The sequence below is a fragment of the Saccoglossus kowalevskii genome, chromosome 12 (assembly GCF_978046115.1).
Source record: "Saccoglossus kowalevskii chromosome 12, keSacKowa6.1, whole genome shotgun sequence".
Taxonomy (NCBI): Eukaryota; Metazoa; Hemichordata; class Enteropneusta; family Harrimaniidae; genus Saccoglossus; species Saccoglossus kowalevskii.
Window position 1 is genome coordinate 4,150,634 of NC_140652.1, and position 17,982 is coordinate 4,168,615.

The 17,982-nt window shown below is 35.2% G+C and overlaps 3 protein-coding genes across 3 annotated transcripts; all 3 read left to right on the top strand.

Annotated features, from left to right (window-relative positions):
- Positions 1-3,306, top strand: LOC146735436 (sulfotransferase 1A1-like). The gene is made up of 3 exons (XM_085506302.1): positions 1-157; positions 2,423-2,650; positions 3,230-3,306. Exons 1-3 carry the CDS (start codon positions 1-3, stop codon positions 3,304-3,306), a joined length of 462 nt encoding a protein of 153 aa, XP_085362428.1.
- LOC144344181 (sulfotransferase 1C2A-like) lies at positions 3,284-5,538 on the top strand. Its single transcript, XM_085506079.1, has 4 exons — positions 3,284-3,356; positions 4,455-4,549; positions 5,069-5,246; positions 5,345-5,538. The coding sequence occupies exons 1-4, from the start codon at positions 3,344-3,346 to the stop codon at positions 5,449-5,451; spliced, it is 393 nt and encodes a 130-aa protein (XP_085362205.1). The 5' UTR covers positions 3,284-3,343; the 3' UTR covers positions 5,452-5,538.
- Positions 5,539-7,390: 1,852 nt separating this feature from the next.
- LOC100370290 (sulfotransferase 1A1-like) lies at positions 7,391-14,106 on the top strand. Its single transcript, XM_085506303.1, has 6 exons — positions 7,391-7,547; positions 8,833-9,050; positions 9,941-10,067; positions 10,880-10,974; positions 13,629-13,806; positions 13,906-14,106. Exons 1-6 carry the CDS (start codon positions 7,391-7,393, stop codon positions 14,010-14,012), a joined length of 882 nt encoding a protein of 293 aa, XP_085362429.1. The 3' UTR covers positions 14,013-14,106.
- Positions 14,107-17,982: the final 3,876 nt, after the last annotated feature.

Sequence of the window (17,982 nt, forward strand, 5' to 3'; positions counted from 1 at the left end):
ATGAATCCTTTCAATGAAGACGGTTCTTGGAGGACAGACACTCACGTGTACGATGGTGTTAAGTTTCCATGGTTCGTTCCACGGACAAGTTTGGAAGCAATGCAGAGCTTTGAAGTGAGCCCGGACGATGTGTGGATTTGTACCTACTCTAAATCGGGTAAGTTCAAAGTTCGGGTTAGTTTGTTGATACCTTACAAAAATGGGGAAAGCTGCCAGAACATGCAAATGTAATGTATGGATAATGGTAGTAGGTAATCGAAGTCTTCAACAAAAATATATTTTGTATCTATCCTTACTTGCAACCATTTATTTATGTAGCCTAATATTATTCGTTTCATTGTACTTCATCACGTGATTGCACAGGTGAGCTACAGGTCATGGCACATTTAGTTGATAACACTATCATTCAGTCAATCTCATACTAAATAGGTATATGCTAATTACCATCGTAACCACAATTCATTTGCTGAACACAAGCATATTGCTCTCATTCTGATCATTATTGTTACATGAATATATAACTATGTTGTTGAGAAAACACAACACCGGTCGACGACACTAATTATTAATTCTCGTTAGAATGTAGTTGAACGGTGTAGTCTAATTTGATGAATTTTAAATAAATGGGAAAGGCTGCTTGAATCAATAAATATACTGTAAAGAAAATTGGAGTAAGCAATCAAAATCTTTCATAGTAAATCAAAATAACAATGATAGTTTAAAATATTAATTATAGTATTCACAAAGCACTATTATTCCTTCATTTGATTATACAGGTGAACTACAGGTCACGGCACATTCAGTTGATAACACTATCATTCAGCCAACAACTAAATAGGTATATGCTAATTAGGCTTGGGTGTCACCATCGTAACCACAATTCATTTGCCGATAACAAGTCTATTGCTTTCGTTCTGATCATTATTATTACCAAGAACATGGTCTAATAATTCTTCAATAGCTTCTTTTTTCAAATGACGTCACTGAGCATTACGTCAAATGAGTAAACTAAAATTAACTATCGATAGTAAAGTATTTATTTCTACCGTGAAATAACTTCTCAATCGAATTGTTTAAGACAACAAGCCTCATTGGGATTTACGTAGATTCTATTTTAGTAAGATATCGTATTCGTGACAAACGCTATGTTGTGTGAGGATGTATAAGAAGAAGATTGGTGATGGTAGTAACTAGTTGCAAAGTTGCAAGAAGTCAGAAATGTCATGTACGTGAAAGTAATCCGGAAATATAGTATACTCGCAAAACTCGTGTTAAACGTGTACACAATATATTTATAAGAACGTGTCTATCTACATGTATTACTTAATGAGAAAGACTTGAAAAGTACAAATACAGTAGATTTTTCAGTTCCCTAGCGCTGTGAAGTCTTCTTTAGAAAACTGTTTTATATTAAGGAAAAAAAGTTAAAAGGATAGGTATAATGCATTATTTGGGCAAGAGAGCTTGATAATTCGCTTAATAATAACAAAATCTTACAATATTTGACATTTATTTTAAAAACACTCACCATTGCATTTTATGTTTTGGAAATAATCAGAAATAATGAAAAATCTTTCATTGTTACGCAATAATGGAGGAGTCATTTTTTTAGTCCAACAATGTCCATCAGATAGTAATATAAGTTTGTTAAAGATTAACATATTATGACATATTTGTCGGCTTTTAATAAACATTCCTAGTAGTGTGCCAGTGGTACACGAACATCTCCAGGCAGGTAAACTGAACTGTTGACGTTTTAGTTCATGGACAGTTAATCAAGCTTTCTGCATTTAGAAAGTGTGCTCTTCATGCGGAACAACGGCTCAAAAATTGATATGTTTTTTGTATCCAAACTCAAAACAAATATTTGGATTCAATTTGGTGTTGTTTACATTTGGTACCTTACAATCCAACAATCCAGTCATTTCTTACTGTTTTTATAATATTTATAATGCTACCAATATCTTTCTTTTCCCTGTATAATATAAACGGTAGGCCGGATCACAACCAATTTAATGATCTCTTCCATCAGTGTGGACACGGCTCTAGCAAAAAATTAAGGTCATACCTTTCTTAATTTTAGCCGTAATGCAGCTAAACACACCTGTCCAGTGAACTAACGCTGCTTAAAACATAACCACCTTGGCGCAGGTAGTGACGGGGGAAATAAATGAAAATACAGACTAGCACCAAAACTATGCTTGAATGATGAATGTGTTTGGTCGTATAGTAGTCATTCTAATATAGTGAATAACATCTCAAAAACACAATCTTTATTGATGGTCAACTGCGAATCATAACGTGCCGATGTGCTTCGTCAAAAGAGGGCGCTATTCATAGAAAGGTTATATTAGTAACATTTTGTAATTAGTATAAGCTAATTTAGTTATAATTGTTCAGACTACACTAACTATTTTGACAGGCACAGTGTGGATGATTGAGATAGCTTGGCAAATATTATCTGCTAGTGGCGACATAAAAGGAGACGAACCATTAGATAAGGCACCATACCCAGACTTCCATAAACATGGACCTGTACCGAATCATGAACTGGTAACAAAGATGCCGTCACCACGCATAATAGCCACACATTTACTACCCAAGTTTTTGCCACCTCAGCTGTTAAAAAAACAACCAAAGGTGAGAAGCGGTTTTGTTGACTTAATTTGAAAACAAACAATGTTCTGTTATATATTTTTGAGATACACAGAATAATAGACCAAGCAAATGTATGCATATATCTAGGCATATTGTTTTGTTTTAAACAAAACAATCATCAGAATATTAACGTCTTGTTTTTGTATTGTGTCTTGCTCAAATCCGATGTAGATATGAGCTCCAGTTTTTTTTTTTCATATTCTATTGTTTTTTATGTTTGTATGTATATCGATGACTATTTTCGTAGTTTCACTTGCCGGAATTCGGTTACTGATTACCTACAATAATAAAAACACACAAGCTTTTCAAGGCAATTAATAGACTTGCAAGCACGCTAAAGATTTGTTTTTATTTCTGGTGCTCGGCATGCGAAATCATTTTAAAATGTGCACAATAGTTTGATTAGATTAATATAATAATGGAAAGTTTCGTAGACAAACACGGAAACTTACATTTATTCTCCAATATATTTCAGTATTTTCCAATGTCTTATATCATTCTAGCAAATGACTTTGAAAATAGTAAACTTTATGTATCTGTTTGAAATCTGCATTATATCTTATTGTTACAGGTTCTGTACGTGGCAAGAAACCCCAAGGATGTTGCTGTGTCGAACTACTATCACTGCAACACGCTTCCGTATATTAAATCATTTGACTCATTCCAGGGCTTACTCAATGACTTCATGAGCGGTGATAGTAAGTATTGTGATGTTGTGTATATAGTTGAATTATGAATGTTCAATGCATTGTTCATTTTGGAAGGTATACAGTTCCCGCTAGTTCAAATGTAGGCTTACATGAACGTGAACATTATATAAACTTGGAGAAACTACGTATTATATCTATAAAATATTTTATTATTTGGGATTTTGGAAGTATAACTCCATAAATATATGCTTTTAATTATTATACTTCAGTGAGTTAGACACTGTTTTTGTTAATATGAAAGTATAATATGAGGTTACTACGAGGATACCTCAAAGTATGCACGAAGACAGTCGATGCGACGGTATACTGTCTGAATGCATACTTTGAGGTATTCTCGTAATAACCTTATTATTATACATCTTTTCCTTCCCAGGATACATCATTGGAATGCCGAAATCCCAAAAGTTTAGAACAGAATCAGCGAACTTTTATGTGTGGATGGCAGCCATGTTTGTTTTTTATGAGAGGACGCTTACTCGCGTAATCATTCCATATTTGGAATTCGCATTTTCTTATATAGTAGGATGAAATTACCCCGTAAAATACCACGAAATTACGGCACGCTGTAACTTATGGCGTTACAGTGACAGATGTATAATACTAGATTATATTTGTAATAATGTAGATTATAATAGAAAGTGTACAAACAATATATAAGTCAACTCTGAGTGTATTATTTAAAACTGTATTCAACAGCCTTAAGGCATTTTGTATATATATATATATATATATATTAGTCACCAAATATACAGTGACAGTGATTGCAACTAATTATAAACTAATAAACAAAGTGTCTTACTTTTTATGGGCTCATATATAGTGGTTATAAAATTGGTTTCGCTCATTTTTATTTGCCCTATTTGCATTCCAAAATAAAAAATAAAATACATAGTACATACAACTTTAGTAACACCAAAAAAAAAAGTTTGCCTAAACTAAATTTTGACTTGGCTGAATTTCATAATATATCTACTACATAATTGATACTATAGGTATTTTATCTAGTCTGATCCTGTATACAATTATGACAACGATCATACACCATGTTATACACAATTTATGAAAACAGTAGTTTTTTGCCCCCAGTGATTTTTGGTGAATGGCCAGCTCATGTACTTCACTGGTGGAAGAAACGAGACGAGAACAATGTACTCTTTTTAAAATATGAAGACATGAAAAAGGTAATAAAATTAAGACTTAAAATGAATACTGTAATTATGATATTAGAATTAAAGTACAATTAATAATGTTTTGATAATATTGAGTCATGGTGGCGCTTCTTTATTTATTTATTTATTTATTTATTTATTTATTTATTTATTTATTTATTTATTTATTTATTTATTTATTTATTTATTTATTTATTTATTTATTTATTTATTTATTTATTTTTGCTTATATATTTATGTTGCTAATTGCTAATGCATATAATTAAATCAAATTTCTAAACTTTGATAAAAGTAATATTTTGCATATTTCTATTACATTAAACGTCATGATTTGTTCACGACCATGTACATATAACAATATTAATACGATTTTTTTTATTTATATAATACTAATATATTCTTGATTTCATTGTTTGCAGTAACGGTTGAAAATTACTTTTCATTTTTGTAAACATTGTCTTTATAAACAACTAAACATGTTTAAATTGCTCCTACATGTGATTATTTTGGTTATTGTACAACTCTTGCTAGGATCTGGTAGGTACAGTTCGGATGGTTTGCAAGTTTCTTGGAAAGAGTCTGACTGATGAACAAATTAACTACGTGGCACAGCAATGTACGTTTGATGCTATGAAGAAAAAAAAGACACGTGACAACCTTTGTGTTATTGCAGGAATAGACCCTAAGGACACACCCTATGTGAGAAAAGGTGATCACTTTTAACAAATAGTTTTCGTGATTATCCTACAGTGATCCTACAGTGATTTGAGTACTCCATTATTGTGTTCTCTGCTTATCTCGTTATAGGTAAAGTTGGTGGGTGGAAAGAAAGTTTTACTGTAGCACAGAGTGAAGAGATGGTTAAATGGTATCATCAAGCCATTGATGGGACAGGATTATCATTTCAATTTTGACTTAATATGACGGTGATGTTTTTAATATGCCCATACATGGACTGAATTAACACCCCTGTTATAATTAAACATGATCTAGAAATATAACAGCAAGTTTGGATGATTGAGAATGTGTTCAGGCGAGGGAGTGTTCGGTGCTAACAATGAACATTCATATATGTAGTTTGAAAAGTTAAAACCACAGACTCCTTGGTGTGTACACTAAGTATAATGCGTAATATATTAATAATAATTTTCGGATCGTCGCTAGAGTCCTAACTGACAAACCTTCATGAGCGGACAGTTTTTGTTCAGCATTTACTAGCATAGTACTCTTTCTTTAGCCCTAGCAGTACCCGTTTACTAGTTTCCTTGTTCTCAACAATATTCATTTACGAGGATAGAACTGTTTTATCAGAACTATGACTCGAGAAAGGGATATTTCTTCTCACTATTTAAAAGTGGGATATCTTTTAAGCAGCAAAACCATGGACCCTGGCCATCACCGAAATGGAGACAATGAAATCATAATATATACGCTATATGCCGACGTTGTAAATTATATCACTAGCAGGTATCCGCGGTCTCCAGAGGCCGCCATCTATTAAAATCCAGTTTTGCATGCAAACCTCAAGGAGTACGGCGACAGGCTACCTTGGGCCCAGGATGAAATGTTGAATAAGTCGCCATGGTTCGATATGAGAGCCTAAGTCTCTATCTAGTCACTCACTAATGATTACTGATAGTGTTACATCCCATAGTATTATGCGCCGTTCGTCAACGTCTTCCACGGCCCCTATCACATGATAGGTCCCTTAGTTTTCACATCGCAAAAATGTGACATTAGACTTGTTGTCTATATTGTGTCTAAAAACTATATTTCGATAAGATTTGATCATCTTCGTGTGGTTATATTTGAACCAAAATGTTCAAATTCAGATCTGCCGCTTTATAATTTTAACATCACAATGATCAATCGAATAAGTGCCACTCAGCAGGTAGTCAAAATATTATATATGAACAAATTGTCGTCAGAGATTTTGGTAAATTTGTGGCATTCATTATCTGCATGTAAAAACGGATAACATATTTCGGAGTACGCCACCTCATTAATTTTTTTTTCGATGGTTGAGTATGTTCAAAGCTTGTAGACGTGACTAATATCGACTCAGGCGAGTTTCAGTTTTAATGAGATTTTATTTTTTGGAAACAAAAGTTTGTATAGTACATGTCATACAAAAAATGCTTTACATTAAAACACCTGCAACACCGTTATAATAGGACCTTGTTCTATCTATACTGACAGATATGTGAAACATTCATAGTAAACGAGGGTCTACATGGCATATTCTTGTGGCGCGGCCTTCAATGGTGAAAATGTATCGCGTTGAATACTGCGGAAATGCTGTACTATGCCAAATTTTCTGAAAAAATACAGTAAACCAACTTCAACGTTTACAAAATGTAGTATTTGACTCTTAGTACCAATAATATGTTCGACGTATTCAGAATTGATTTATTAAATTGATTTATTAAATTGATTTATTAATTGATTTATTAAATTGATTTATTAAATTATTGATTTATTAAATTGATTTATTAAATTTATTAAATTTATTATTATTTACTAAATTTATTAAATTATTAAATTGATTTATTAAATTGATTTATTAAGTCGTCACTTGCGCACGCGCTGGAATTGAGTTCCAAGCGACGATAACAACACATGCTAAAAACCAAAAGCTCATCATGGGCAGACGCTTGTTTGTAAACAATGACACACTATGGCCATCTGACGCATGCGCAGTTGATGACTCCCCCGCTTTAAACGCCTGATGGTGTTTGTTAGTGACGAAACTTCACAGCGCCCTCACAGTGCCCAGAAATACTTTCGTCTACAGGCAAGCCTCGTGAACACTAACCTCTTGCTTCAACACGTATGTATTCGTCACGTGGTAATATGAATCCTTTCAATGAAGACGGTTCTTGGAGGACAGACACTCACGTGTACGATGATGTTAAGTTTCCATGGTTTGTTCCACGGACAAGTTTGGAAGCAATGCAGAGCTTTGAAGTGAGACCGGACGATGTGTGGATTTGTACCTACTCTAAATCGGGTAAGTCCAAAGTTCGGGTTAAGTATGTTGATATTATACGTGCTATCGTGAAGTTCAATGACAATGGCGACTACTATCAGTATCGTATCTGATTTAGTTATCGCAGTCGAGAAGACTTAAACGGTCTAACAGAGAACACATCGCCACGGTAAATCAACAGACAACAAACAATGTACTACATTCATTTCATAGATGTATACCCGCCTTTCAGAAAAAAACCATGACCTTCGAATGTCACAAAAAACATTGTCAATTCAGATATATTTACAGTAGTATAGATTATCCGCGGCCCTAATAGAAGCCAGTACTAGTGGTTGCTGTCCATTCTCTTTAGAATGGAAGTGGAACGGCGTAGTCTAATATAGAAATGGCAAACATGGGGAAAGCTGCCAGAACTTGCAAATGTAATGTATGGATAATGGTAGTTATTAATCGAAGTCTTAAAAAAATATATTTTGTATCTATCCTTACTTGCAACCATTTATTTATGTAGCCTAATATTATTCGTTTCATTGTACTTCATCACGTGATTACACAGGTGAACTACAGGTCACGGCACATTTAGTTGATAACACTATCATTCAGTCAACATCTCATAATAAATAGGTATATGCTAATTAGGCTTGGGTGTCACCGTCGGAACCACAATTCATTTGCCGAACACAAGCTTATTGCTCTCATTCTGATCGTTATTGTTACCAATACATGGGCTAGTAATTCGACAACAGCTTCTGTTTCAAATGACGTCACTGAGCATTACGTCATGTGATACATTATCATACGTTATTCGATTTGGACAAAAATATGAGTAAACTAAAATCACGGAAATAAAGTATTTATATATGCTGTGGAGTTGACATAAATTGTCAATGGAGTTGTTTAGACAACAAGCTTCATTGAAATTCACAGCAAATCATCGAAAATTACAGCAAATTAACGTAGTTATTCACTAGGTTTTAATTTTGCTGATAAGTAAAATCCGCTAAATTACATCTACGTGAACATGTACAACAACAATAAAACTCATCGTTCCGTGACAAATTTGTGAAATTAAAACATCAAAATGAAATTAAATGTCAGTGAAATTAAATGCTTTTTTGTATAATCTCTTAAAAACTCATTATTTGTTTATGGACTACTACTGATCAAAACAATACCGACGCTTTAAATGACTTTTACATCTCGACGCACTTCGTTCGTCACTAGAGGGCATTTTGTAAATAGTATAAGCTAAATTTGTACATGTAATAACTGTGTGTCACGTGCTTCGTTTCGTCTTTGACAGGCACAGCATGGATAATCGAAGTAGTTTGGCAAATATTATCTGCTAGCGGCGACATAAAAGGAGACGAACCATTAGATAAGGGACCATACCCAGACTTCCATGTCTTCGGACCTGTACCGAATCATGAAATGTTAACAAAGGCACCGTCACCACGCATAATAGCCACACATTTACTACCCAAGTTTTTGCCACCACAGTTGTTGGAAAAACAACCAAAGGTAATTCAAGGAGCATACCACTTATTTCTTTTGTTGGGCGAAGTAAAAAACATATTGGAGGCGATTTTGTTAACATAACTTGCAAACAAAGTAGTGTTCTGATGTATTGTTGGGATAGACAGAATGGCCGAGTGATATAACATTTTTATGTTCAATAGCATGCAAATATCTAGACTTATTGTCATTTAAACAGTACAATTACCAGCTATCTGTGTATTGTTTTCAAATGTGTGCATTGCCTTGCCTCAATCCTTAGGTATGAGCTCCTTTTTAATTTATTGTGATTTTTGTATATTCATTACTATTTTTGAGGTTTCACTTACCGTTTAAATGCGCTATATCATGGTTTGAACTGTTGTAAACTATTGTACCCGTTTGAAATCCGCATTATATCTTATTATACTAGGCATATTGTTTTGGTTTAAACAAAACAATCATCAGAATATAAACGTCTTGTTTTTGTATTATGTCTTGCTCAAATCCGATGTAGGTATGAGCTCCAGTTTTTTTTTTCATATTCTATTGTTTTTTTATGTTTGTATGTATATCGATGACTATTTTCGTAGTTTCACTTGCCGGAATTCGGTTACTGATTACCTACAATAATAAAAACACACAAGCTTTTCAAGGCAATTAATAGACTTGCAAGCACACTAAAGATTTGTTTTTATTTCTGGTGCTCGGCATGCGAAATCATTTTAAAATGTGCACAACAGTTTGATTAGATTAATATAATAATGGAAAGTTTCGTAGACAAACACGGAAACTTACATTTATTCTCCAATATATTTCAGTATTTTCCAATGTCTTATATCATTCTGGCAAATGACTTTGAAAATAGTAAACTTTATGTATCTGTTTGAAATCTGCATTATATCTTATTGTTACAGGTTCTGTACGTGGCAAGAAACCCCAAGGATGTTGCTGTATCGAATTACCATCACTGCAACACGCTTCCGAAAATTAAATCATTTGACTCATTCCAGGAATTACTCAATGACTTCATGAGCGGTGAAAGTAAGTATTGTAAAGATACAATGAAATTATATATATAGATGACTTAACAACGTTCAATGCGTTGCACAGACCCCTCTAGATCAAATATAGACTTGTATGATTGCGAGGACTATATCAATTTGGAGCAATTCTGCATAATATCATACAGATATTTTATTTTGTTGATTTTGGGGGGGGGGAAACAACTATAACTCTGTAAAATCTTCGTGCAAAACTTTTAGAAAATCTCTATCCTTCCTGGAATCAATATATCATTGTACTCGAGAATGTTACAATTGCTCATTCGCAAACTGATCTAACGCACATACACATACATTACACTGGTAAAAACAATAACAACGTGCATACGATTTTTAAAAAATCGACCATTTATTCAAGGAAAGTAGCCGTGATATTGATCTTTTTTTTTAATTGAAAGTCATTCATTATTTCCACTCCACTAAGTCTGTATATTAACAGTGCAAAACAAGCAAAGGATGTTCTCAATAATTAGCCCTGGTACCCCGTAGTATATTATAACGAATAATAGAATAATCGCATTTTGTACGAAAAAAGCCAATTCTCAACATTTGTGTGAAACTGTATTGAAAATACTTTATTGTTAAGAAAGAACGGCATATGAAATACTAAAATACTATATAATGTTGAGTCGATCCTGTGTCTTACATACAGTTATGTTTGATGATTATATACGATATCATACACTACTGAAAGAAAACAGCGGCGTCATTGTTTACGTAGATGTTACGTATTGTATTTCCACTAATGCAATGATATCTGAATATATAACGTTTTTTTGTTTATGTCCCTAGTTATTTTTGGTGAATGGCCAGCTCATGTACTTTACTGGTGGAAGAAAAAAGACGAAGACAATGTACTCTTTTTAAAATATGAAGACATGAAAAAGGTATTACCAAATAAACACTGTAATTGTAATGTTAAGATTGAATGTAAACTCTAGTGACCTGTTTTGCTGAATAGATGCTGAAATAAATGTTGAAGTTGGTAGACCAGTGTCGCATACGACTTATTTACCACTTCTGTGTCACTGAGAATGTTCTAGAACCGTACTGTGTCTTAGTGGAATATTCTAGATTTTTTTTAGAAACTGGTTGAATAGGTAATAGAACACTGTATGAGGCAATAAAAGGTAACGGAACATTCTAGAAATTTGTATTAAGTGCCAGACTCATTATGTATGCTGATGTAATGGTCTATTTATAGACAGTGGAGCTATATATAGGGGTGTTGTTCAGCACTGAGTTCAGATCGGAGATCTCGTTGAATTGTATTGGAGTTTAAGTATCTAGTCATTGGAGTAGTGGAGTATTACCGCGTTATTGTACTTGATGTTTGCAGAGTATAATAATACCGGTACCAGTTGAAACCTCATCTGTTGGCTCCGTGTTCGTATGTTATCATCGCCGCCATGGAAGTCTTTATGTTACTGTTGCCATTTTGGTATTTGAACCATCACACCTGTACTATACCAATTACGGTAATTTTACGTTGCGTGTGACATCTGGGGGCTTGGCCGGGAACAGTGAAGACATATAGAAGACAACATGGCCAGCGAGATGAAAGATATGTCGAAACAAGAGTTGATGGAATGGGCGGATGAACTGGGAATGACTGGAAAAGACAAAAGGAAATTTATTTTGGAGCAACTGAGTTCTCAGCGGGTTGACAGGCAAGCGGCGAGGGAAGAGAGAAAGGCAAAAATGGAAATAGAAGCAGAGGTGAGGAAAATGGAGATTGAGGAAAGAAAGGAAAAGTTACGATTAGAAGCGGAAGAAAAGAAAAGAGAATTTGAGTTGAGGAAATTAGAGCTGCAAGCAGCAATGCCGGGGTTTCAACAGGCTGATTTTGGTGGTCAACGAAATGTGGTCAGTGATGCACAGTCACCAAAGTTGCCTGCATTTGTTGATGGTAAGGACGAACTTGATAGTTATTTATTGCGGTTTGAGAGGTTTGCAACGAATACGAGTTGGCATAGAGATGGATGGGCCACAAAATTGAGTGTGCTGTTGACTGGTAGAGCACTGGAAGTATATTCTAGGATGTCCGACACTGATGCAGTTGACTATGATCGGGTGAAGGTGTCGCTGTTGACAAGATACGATTTCACAGAGGATGGGTACAGGAAGCGATTCCGTGAAATTAAACCTGAAAGTTCTGAGAGTCCTGACCAGTTAATTGTGCGGCTTAAGAATTATTTTGCTAAATGGGTTGAGTTGTCAGGCACTGCAGCAACATATGATGGTGTTACCGACTTGATGGTGAAGGAGCAGTTTATTGGTGCCTGTACAAGAGATCTTGCAGTTTATCTTAAAGAAAGAGCACCCAAAGATTTAGATGAGTTGGCAGTAATAGCAAAACAGTACCTAGTGGCACATGATCGACAGTTATCCACAAAGGACCAGGTGAGGCGTAATGATAAGACTGTCATTAGAAATACTGATGTGGGACAGGGTAGTAGTATCCGGTGTTTTGTATGTCAGGGTGTTGGTCATCGACCAGCACAATGTCCATCCCGCGTTACTGATGTCAACCATGACAAGCTGCAGTGGTTAAAGAGGAGTCTAATATCAGTGCTAGCTGTGCTGTTCAAATTGACAGTGATGTGCCTAAAACGATTGAGAAGGACCATTTGTTGTTAGCATCGGGGGAGCAGTTAAAGGTTGTGAGTGGTGCATGTATGGAACGGAGTGGCGTTCTGGAGGACAGGACTTTGCCTGTGGGTCAAGGGAAGGTTGGTGACACAGTTGTGACCATGTTGAGAGACACTGGGTGTAATGGCATTATAGTCAAGAAGAGCTTGGTACCAGATAACCAGTATACAAGAAAGATGGGTCATATATTGATGGTTGATCGTACTGTAAGAAGGGTTCCAGTCACCATGGTGAAAATTGATACGCCATATTTGAGAGGCACGGTTGAAGCATTATGTGTGCAGGACCCAATCTATGAGTTAATTGTTGGGAATGTGCCCGGAGCAAGACCACCAGATGACCCGGATCCAGTGTGGAATGCGGGTGGAGCAGTAACAACCAGAGCGCAAGCGAAGAAATCAGGTAAGGTGAAGCCGCTCAAAGTGTGTGATGTAAAGACTGGAGCACATGTAACAAAAGACAAATTAGTCGAGATGCAGCAAGCAGACACATCGTTGAAGAAGTATTATAGTAAGAGAGAACCAGGGAAGTCTTCCCGCCAGGGAAGTCTTTATGTTACTGTTGCCATTTTGGTATTTGAACCATCACACCTGTACTATACCAATTACGGTAATATTACGTTGCGTGTGACAACCAGGCAAAGTTGTGCATAGCAGTGATGACTTTTTACATATATCGTCAAACAGGTTTAACTAAATTATGTACAGCTTCCCATATTTCTAATGCAGTAAACGTCATGATTTAATCACGACAATGTAAGTGTGCTACAACAGTATTAATACGCATATTTTATTTATTTTCCACAATTGTTTTACAATACATGTTTGCAATACTTTTCCACTTGTTTTATCAACAATTAAACATATTAAAAAATTCTCCCGAATGCTAGGATCTGGCAGGTACAGTTCGGATGGTTTGCAAGTTTCTTGGAAAGAGCCTAACTGATGAACAAATTGACAAGGTGGCCCAACAATGTACGTTTGATGCTATGAAGAAAAACAAGACACGTGACCACGCATGTGTTGCTTTGGGGATAGACCCTAAAGATACACCCTTTGTGAGGAAAGGTAATCACTTTTATTTATTTATTTATTGTGTTTGTGGTTTCGTCACAATGATTTGACTAATCCATTATTGTATTTTATTCCGTGTTTATCTCGTTATAGGTAAAGTTGGTGGGTGGAAAGGAAGTTTTACTGTAGCACAGAGTGAAGAGATGGATAAATGGTACCATCAAGCCATTGATGGGACGGGGTTGTCATTCGAATTTTGACTTAACACAGTATTGCGGTGATCTGTTTATTATGTCCATACATGGACTGAATTAACAAACTCTTCATAATACAAAAGTCTAATAATATCAATAAGTTTGTATCTTTGCTTTTTGTTCATTGTCTTGTGTATGATACTTACTTTTAACAGCTGCATTGGTTCACTGTTCTTCTACATATATACACTGCGTTTTCAGACAAACGTACGCAATGACAACACTGACAGGTTTTATCCTTGAACTTTGAACTAACCCCGTGTTCATATCACCAATATTTTCGTTTGCGGCTACTTGAGAAAACGGGTACGATAATTGTATGGCACAAACCGTCCAGGTATTAGCGCCACCACAGTTCTAAATTATATTGCAGTGTCAATCTCGATATAATGTTTTACTTTTTCACGTCATCTATTACAGTAAATTCTCTGCAATGACAAGTCATATACAATGCGCATGCAGCTCCAGTATTAATTGCAACTTTGTGCAATCTTCATGATTGCTGACTCGTCCCTGGTTGTACTCCTTTGTCATACAAATACGGGTGCCTTGAAAGGATTTGAGGTCACTCGTTTACATAAAGGGTGCATATTGTTTACTTGCTGCGAGGGTTCATGAATGCCAATACAGTACAATAAATGTAAACAAACGTCAGACAACCCGTCGCGCTCTGAAGAGTAGGATGGGGGTTCTATATCACACATTAAACCTGCTAGTCCCTTCCTCACAGATACATGCTTACTTGTACCGCATGCCACAGTGGTGTCTCCTATATCAATGGCATCACACCAACACATTTTAAAGGAAGTACAAAATGTATTACCGTAGCCATTTTGAATGAATCTATTTTGACATGGATAGAATCGTTCAAAAGTAATGTGGTGATATCACATATGTTGTCTAGTTGGCCTCAGAGTTGAAATTGACAGAATAGAGACAATAAGAGGGATATACACACAATAAATAGCCTGGACATAATAGTCATAGACGAGAATGTAAATCAACATAACACGATGTGTATCTTGGTTATTATAGACTCATTGATTCTAGATTTGTCGAGGCTGTAATGAACACTTATATGTCCTGCATGTTATGACGTCAGAAGCAAATGAACGCATTAATAAGATGCAATAGACATATTACACATTCAAATCTATTGTAGAAATACTCCATTTAGATTTATCACGTGAACACATATTAATCAATACGGAGTATCGGTCAGAATTGTGTGAATCAGATATGTATTCTAATAAATCATTTTTAGCAGTGACATACATGAATTATAACTTTTTATATTATTATGATAATCGAACAGATTGACGCACAGAACAATAGTTTTGTTCAATATAGTCTGTATGATGTACAGATTAATATCCTAAAGTTTCTATTCACGTTTTACTTTGACTTTCTTAATTGCTCTACGAAAGTCATAAGTTTTAGAACTACATTTTATAATGAGTTATGTTAACTCTAACTTAGGTGGTTCTACTATTGAGAACGGGTAACCTGGTGACGCTAGGCATGCACAACCATTGTACTTTGCATCTTCTACCATGGTCACCACGTGATCACCTATAACACATGGTCTGAAAAACAACACGCAAATATATATAAATTTCGATCATTTTTATTCTACCTTACTTACTCAAAAAACATCATAGTGTTCTGCATGTCTTTTATGATATCATCATAGCGTGACTTGGTGGTTATCACTATTGGTGTGTTTACTAATCCAGGACAAATCGCCGAAATCCGGGTGGCGTTTTCAGTCATCATGGGCTCTAACTGTGGGAATACAAATAAATAGATCAACTTTCTAAAGCAATTCGTCTATAAACATGAAAGTTGTGTTATTGTTTTAGAGCGAACCACTATTCAAGGCTCATTAGCAATTCCCTGTTGGTGCAAGTGAACTTTCAAATATCCGTATACGTTATTGCTTGTTATCATCAAGCTATTGTTTCGCTTGTCGGTAATTAATTAATTATTTAATTAATTACCAAATTTAAGAAGTTGCAAGATCAACGAATTAGATGTACTGACTTAATTTAATAAATGGACACACCGCTGTTATTATAATAACATATATTGTACATGATACGCATAATTTATGCTAATGACAACGAATGACGTCTTTATTAACTGATGATGTAATTATGTAGTTTACTGTGTCTCATTTCCAGTTGAGCATCTTGGCTTGCATTTGCACTATAGATGTAAAATGCTCATTCTACCGCATCCTTATTCATAGAAAAAGTGCGTTTCAACACAGTGGAATATCCTCATGTATACCTTATCTCTGTTATGATATAACATATTATTACACACATGTGCCTTACCGTAGAATCTTTTGTAAATCCGATCGAACCACTCTCCTTAGCTGCAAACACTCGCGTTATGATACAGGCAATAAACCCAGTCAAGTTACTGATGCAAAGTTTTTAAACCGAGCTCCGACATTATTGTCAACTACAAATCAGTCAAATCGTACCACCAATGTATTATGGTTTTAAATTAAAATAATATAATCTGCTTATAGAAAGGTGACACCTAGCACAAATCGAGGAAACTTGGCGCAAAAGAACCAGGGCAAAACGCAAACCGAGCATTCAGACATGACAAGAATATCTTGGAACAAAATCGGGTAAAAAATGCCGATAACAAAACAATTGCGCAAAACGTCGTGTTATATTGAATAAATGTCGCTAAATACGGTTACCTTCAAACAGGGTGTTATATATTTATATATATTTTTCCTCACCGCCACACTTCTTGCAAATCCAATTAAACCACTTTTGGTGGCTGTATACACTGGATTAACGGGACTTGAAAGAAATCCTGTCAAAAACAGTTTGTTAGAAGAAGGCACGTTAAGTTTATTTGCAGGCATTATGAAAATACCAGCCATTTCACGATTTTCAAGTTTGATATTTTTTTGTGTCGCTGCTGGCTATGAATGTGAATTACGTGATGTACAGCGTGATGGCCGTGAATACGTACTGTATCACACATTCAGCGTCTCATTTAACTGACAAACTCTTGTACATGTTATTCTTTTTCGTGTGATGTACATTACATATCGTTAACGGGGTTCAGTCGATTGGGGATGGTATATTTACAATGTTCAGTCTATATTCTCATGTCGCGAAAAATAGAAATAAGCCAATATCATTTAATTGTACATATCAACGTCACGTGATGTGTATCGAACGATTCAATATCCCTGTCTTTACAAACTGTTTTTGTGTATGTCAAGTAAACGGTGTATGTGGTGTTGTAGCACTCGTTTTTTCTGAGTCAATATATCCAAATAAGGATACGATTATGCAATAAAGATTAGTATTATCATCATTACCAAGTAATGTGTAGTTTCTTTTGTGAGTTCTGATTGGGTGATGCAAATGAGCTGAAGTGAATTTTATAATCGTTTGAGGGCGTGCGACATACAGTAAATCGTGGTGAAATCTGCCAAGGGTTGATGTTGAGGCTTCGGCCGAATAAATGGTCCTTGGCTGGCGAAGATGCTGCTACACTAGCTTGGAACAATACGAACAATTTGTTACCCGTCCCTCGTATTGTACAGCATGTCGATGCACAGGTTTTAATGTTGGAATGACAGATCTGGTTTTCTTTTTTAATCTTTGAGAACGATATGGGCATTTGTAGAGCAATGCTATAGTAAGAATAAGGTGGAGAAAAGGGCGACAAACATTTAAAATAATATCAATAATATAAAAAGGGGCCATCCTAGTGGTGAAAATACTTTAGATTAAAGTCCAACCAAAATATTTGCTTGAATCATATCTACCTTACTATAGATGGTATGGTTTATAACTCAACTTCTATCGGCAAGCAGGAAGTTAAAATGTCTGTATGATTATAATGTTCAAATAGGGAAATGAGTCTACACACGTTGTCGAAAGTGAAGAAGCTTCCGAGGAGTGTGTGATGCTTATTAGTAAAACAAAGATTATTC

Coding starts and splice junctions, on each gene's coding strand:
- LOC146735436 (XM_085506302.1), top strand. CDS start 1: ATGAATCCTTTCAATGAAGACGGTTCTTGGAGGACAGACACTCACGTG. Junction 158..2,422: donor TTGTACCTACTCTAAATCGG/GTAAGTTCAAAG, acceptor CTATTTTGACAG/GCACAGTGTGGATGATTGAG. Junction 2,651..3,229: donor ACAACCAAAGGTGAGAAGCG/GTTTTGTTGACT, acceptor TTATTGTTACAG/GTTCTGTACGTGGCAAGAAA.
- LOC144344181 (XM_085506079.1), top strand. Junction 4,550..5,068: donor AATATGAAGACATGAAAAAG/GTAATAAAATTA, acceptor AACTCTTGCTAG/GATCTGGTAGGTACAGTTCG. Junction 5,247..5,344: donor CACACCCTATGTGAGAAAAG/GTGATCACTTTT, acceptor ATCTCGTTATAG/GTAAAGTTGGTGGGTGGAAA.
- LOC100370290 (XM_085506303.1), top strand. CDS start 7,391: ATGAATCCTTTCAATGAAGACGGTTCTTGGAGGACAGACACTCACGTG. Junction 10,068..10,879: donor TGACTTCATGAGCGGTGAAA/GTAAGTATTGTA, acceptor TTATGTCCCTAG/TTATTTTTGGTGAATGGCCA. Junction 10,975..13,628: donor AATATGAAGACATGAAAAAG/GTATTACCAAAT, acceptor CCCGAATGCTAG/GATCTGGCAGGTACAGTTCG.